The 3,672-nt window shown below is 45.4% G+C and overlaps 1 protein-coding gene across 1 annotated transcript in view; it reads right to left on the bottom strand.

Annotated features, from left to right (window-relative positions):
* Positions 1–1,962: 1,962 nt before the first annotated feature.
* The window catches only part of nsun6 (NOP2/Sun RNA methyltransferase 6), an 11,085-nt gene continuing 9,375 nt past the window's right edge, over positions 1,963–3,672 (bottom strand). Inside the window, exons 11-12 of the mRNA XM_063206213.1 lie at positions 2,844–2,969; positions 1,963–2,651 (exon numbers count right to left, since the gene is read on the bottom strand). Coding sequence (XP_063062283.1) covers positions 2,382–2,651; positions 2,844–2,969 — 396 coding nt within the window. The 3' untranslated portion in view covers positions 1,963–2,381. The remainder of the gene's footprint in view (positions 2,652–2,843; positions 2,970–3,672) is intronic.

Genomic DNA, 3,672 nt, shown 5'->3' with positions numbered 1-3,672 from the left:
TGAGGGCACGATGGTATTAAATGCTGAGCTGTAGTCAATGAATAGTAGTCTTGCATAGTTGCCCTGTCCTTTATCCAGGTGAGAAAGGGTGGTGTGAAGGACATGGGAGATGGCATCATCAGTGCTCCTATTTTCACGATAGGCAAATTGAAGGGGGTCTAATGAGCCAGGGACAGAAGAGCAGATTATATTTTTAACAAGCTTCTCAAAGCACTTCATTACAACAGATGTTAAAGCAATGGGGCGGTAGTCATTCAAACAGCTTGGATTGGCCTTTTTGGGTACGGGTATGATAGTTGACCTTTTAAAACAATTGGGAACAGTGGAGCTGGCTAAGGACAGATTGAATATTGTTGTGAAGACAGGAGCAAGTTGATCAGCACAAGATTTTAACAACCTTCCAGGAATACCATCTGGCCCAGCTGCCTTTCTGCCGTTTACTTGCTTAAGTACTCTTCTAACATCGTGCATAGACACTGATGGTAGAGGACAAACACCGGTGTGTACATCAATTGCATCACTTGCGCTGTTAAAAACATGTGCGTTACTGTGAGTTGAATAATAGCCTACATTGTGAAGAAGATTGTTTAGCTTATTTTTTGTTTATGTTGGCTTCATAAGCTATTCAATTTATTAAATTATTAATTTTATTTTGCTATATTTTTCCTGCCACCCTGCCGCGGCCCCCCTGGCATCCCCTCGCGGCCGCCCAGGGGTCCCCGGCCCCCACTTTGAAAACCACTACTACTCTAATTTGCCATTGACCAGCCTGTGTGGTGGCAATCAGCGGATGTCCTCATGACAACTTTTTATTCAACATCTTGCAAAAACAAACTATTCGATTAAGATTATTCTCTCATTCGTGATGCTGAATTAGAGAAAGCCACTTGTTTTGTTTCACTGAGGCAAGAGGCCGCAGGAGAAGACAGGAGGACAAACATTTAGCCCTGCTAGTAGTGTCAACAATAATTGATTGGGCAATGCAATGCAATGCAATGCGGGGCATGGACAATTCAATTCAATGCGGCAAGTTCCATAATCGATGAGGCACATTTTTTTTAGTTTCAATTACTTCCGTGGATATTTTGGGAGCAAATGAATGTTAAATTAAATAAAAGCACTTCAAAGCATTGAAAACTGCAAGACTGATACATAAAACAGCCAATTAAATGTTGCTCAGTATCTGACTACTTGTATTGCCTCATCATGACTGATGAAACATTTGCTTTGCTTTCAGTAGAAATGTAATGCATTGCAATGCATTGTAGAATTGAATCGAATCGCTACCTCTCGAATCGTAATCGAATCGAATCGTGAGGGCAGTGCCAATGCACACCACTACCCCCTGCCTAGTTCCTCCATAAAATACTGTAGATGGTTTTGGCCAGGGGTGTCAAACTCAAATTAAGGGGCCAAAATTAAAATCTGGAACAAAGTGGCTGGCCAAACGCAATATATATATTAAAAAATGACCAAAATTGTGTGTGCATGCTCTTAATACTCATAGTTCAATTTCACACACACACTCTTAGTCTTTTCCAACATATGTGGGAAGTTCAAACGTGCTTGCAGTTGCACATATTGTGTGGCCTTAGAGTGTGAGCTGTGTTATTGACCTGTGTCCACTTATGTTCCTGTGAGACACCAAATTTATTGTTGGAGTCTTGTTACGATATACATCAATGGTGTATGTGGGCCAACTGTAATAATACACATTTGAAATGATCTCGTGGACCTCTGCAGGTCAGATTTGGCCCCGGGCCTGAGTCTGACATCCCTGGATGAGGCCAAAACTTTTGTGTAGTCCATCTTGCTTCCAAATAAATTCCCATTGTCAAATTCATATTCCAGACCTTAATTTCTTAACGAGTGAATGCGGGCGGGCGCACTCACACACACACACACACACACGCATGCACGCACGCACTAGGGAGGAAACCAAAACTCCCCTTGAACACGAGATGGCATCAACAATAACGCTTTTATGGAAATAATGCATAATGACTTTAATGTCTTAATGGAGATGTAATATACAATAGAGCCATTCCAATGTGTTCCACCAGGTTCATAACAGTCAGAACCATTGTGTTCTGCCATGTTACATGAGTTCTAGTCCACCATGTCACAGCCGGTCTACAGGCGCCCCACTTGCTATTCTCCCCATGCCTGCAATTCACCTAGTGGCACTGTTGAGTGAACGCAGTCCATTCATTCTGACTGGATCTGCGCTCCTCCATTGGCGCCCCTAGAGTGCAGTGCCACCCTGAAAAGTCGCAAGGTTTCTCTCTCGTCGTCATATCCATAGAACCTCTCTGAAATTGTTAAGGTATAAAAGGCTTCTGGTGTGTTCGGAAAAGTCTGTGCTTGACTGTGATTGGCCATCAGCTCTTCCTGAACTTGGCGATGAAGAAGCCAATGGTATCGGAGTTAGCCTCATGTAGGCGGGGCATTTGAGCGTGTCCATCGACAAGCCCTTCCCCTTCTTGACTTGGATTGGTTAATGAGTCTGTGCTTGACTGCTGATTGGCTGAGTGTCCAACTATAGTGCCACCCCCTAGGCGTCGGAGGCGGGGCCAGAACCTCTGCAGCTTCCTCCTTTGGTCATGTGACAGCCCAGCTCCCAGCATGCCCTGCTCCCCCAGGTGAGGCTCCTGATGAAGACACACACACACACACACACACACACACACACACACACACACACACACACACACACAAAACAACATTTGAAACCTCTTCAGGACAGTGTCCTGTGTGTGTGTGTGTGTGTGTGTGTGTGTGTGTGTGTGTGTGTGTGTGTGTGTGTGTGTGTGTGTGTGTGTGTGTGTGTGTGTGTAATATACCTGTGCTTCAAGAGTTAGACATGGGAAGGTCTTGAGGGCCCAGGCCACTTGTTCTTCATTTTCCGCCAGCGTCACTGTGCACGTGCTGTACACCAACACCCCTCCTGTCTTCAAGAGACACACTGCCTAAACACACACACACACACACACACACACACACACACACACACACACACACACACACACACACACACACACACACCATATTACACATACTGTACACACCAACACCCCTCCTGTCTTCAAGAGACGCGCTGCCTAAACACACACACACACACACACATTAATCCCCCGTGTATGTGATGCCCACTACTTGTGCCTTGTGTGTGTGTGTGTGTATAACCTGATCTCCTTGAGTGAGGTGTGTTTGTGTGTGTGTGCGTGTGTGTGTGTGTACCGTAGTCAGTAGTTTCCTCTGTAGTGGCTGGTAAGAACTGATCTCCTTGAGTGAGTTGTGTGTGTGTGTGTGTGTGTGTGTGTGTGTACCGTAGTCAGTAGTTTCCTCTGTAGTGGCTGGTAAGAACTGATCTCCTTGAGTGAGTTGTGTGTGTGTGTGTGTGTGTGTGTGTGTGTGTGTGTGTGTGTGTGTGTGTGTGTGTGTGTGTGTGTGTGTGTGTGTGTGTGTGTACCGTAGTCAGTAGTTTCCTCTGTAGTGGCTGGTAAGAACTGATCTCCTTGAGTGAGTTGTGTGTGTGTGTGTGTGTGTGTGTGTGTGTGTGTGTGTGTGTGTGTGTGTGTGTGTGTGTGTGCGTGTGTGCGTGTGTGTGTGTGTGTGTGTACCGTAGTCAGTAGTTTCCTCTGTAGTGGCTGGTAAGAACTGATCTCCTTG

This window comes from Engraulis encrasicolus, chromosome 9 (assembly GCF_034702125.1).
Source record: "Engraulis encrasicolus isolate BLACKSEA-1 chromosome 9, IST_EnEncr_1.0, whole genome shotgun sequence".
In the NCBI taxonomy this organism is placed as follows: Eukaryota; Metazoa; Chordata; class Actinopteri; order Clupeiformes; family Engraulidae; genus Engraulis; species Engraulis encrasicolus.
Note: the sequence above shows the minus strand (reverse complement) of the source record. Positions and strands in the feature narration are given on the sequence as shown.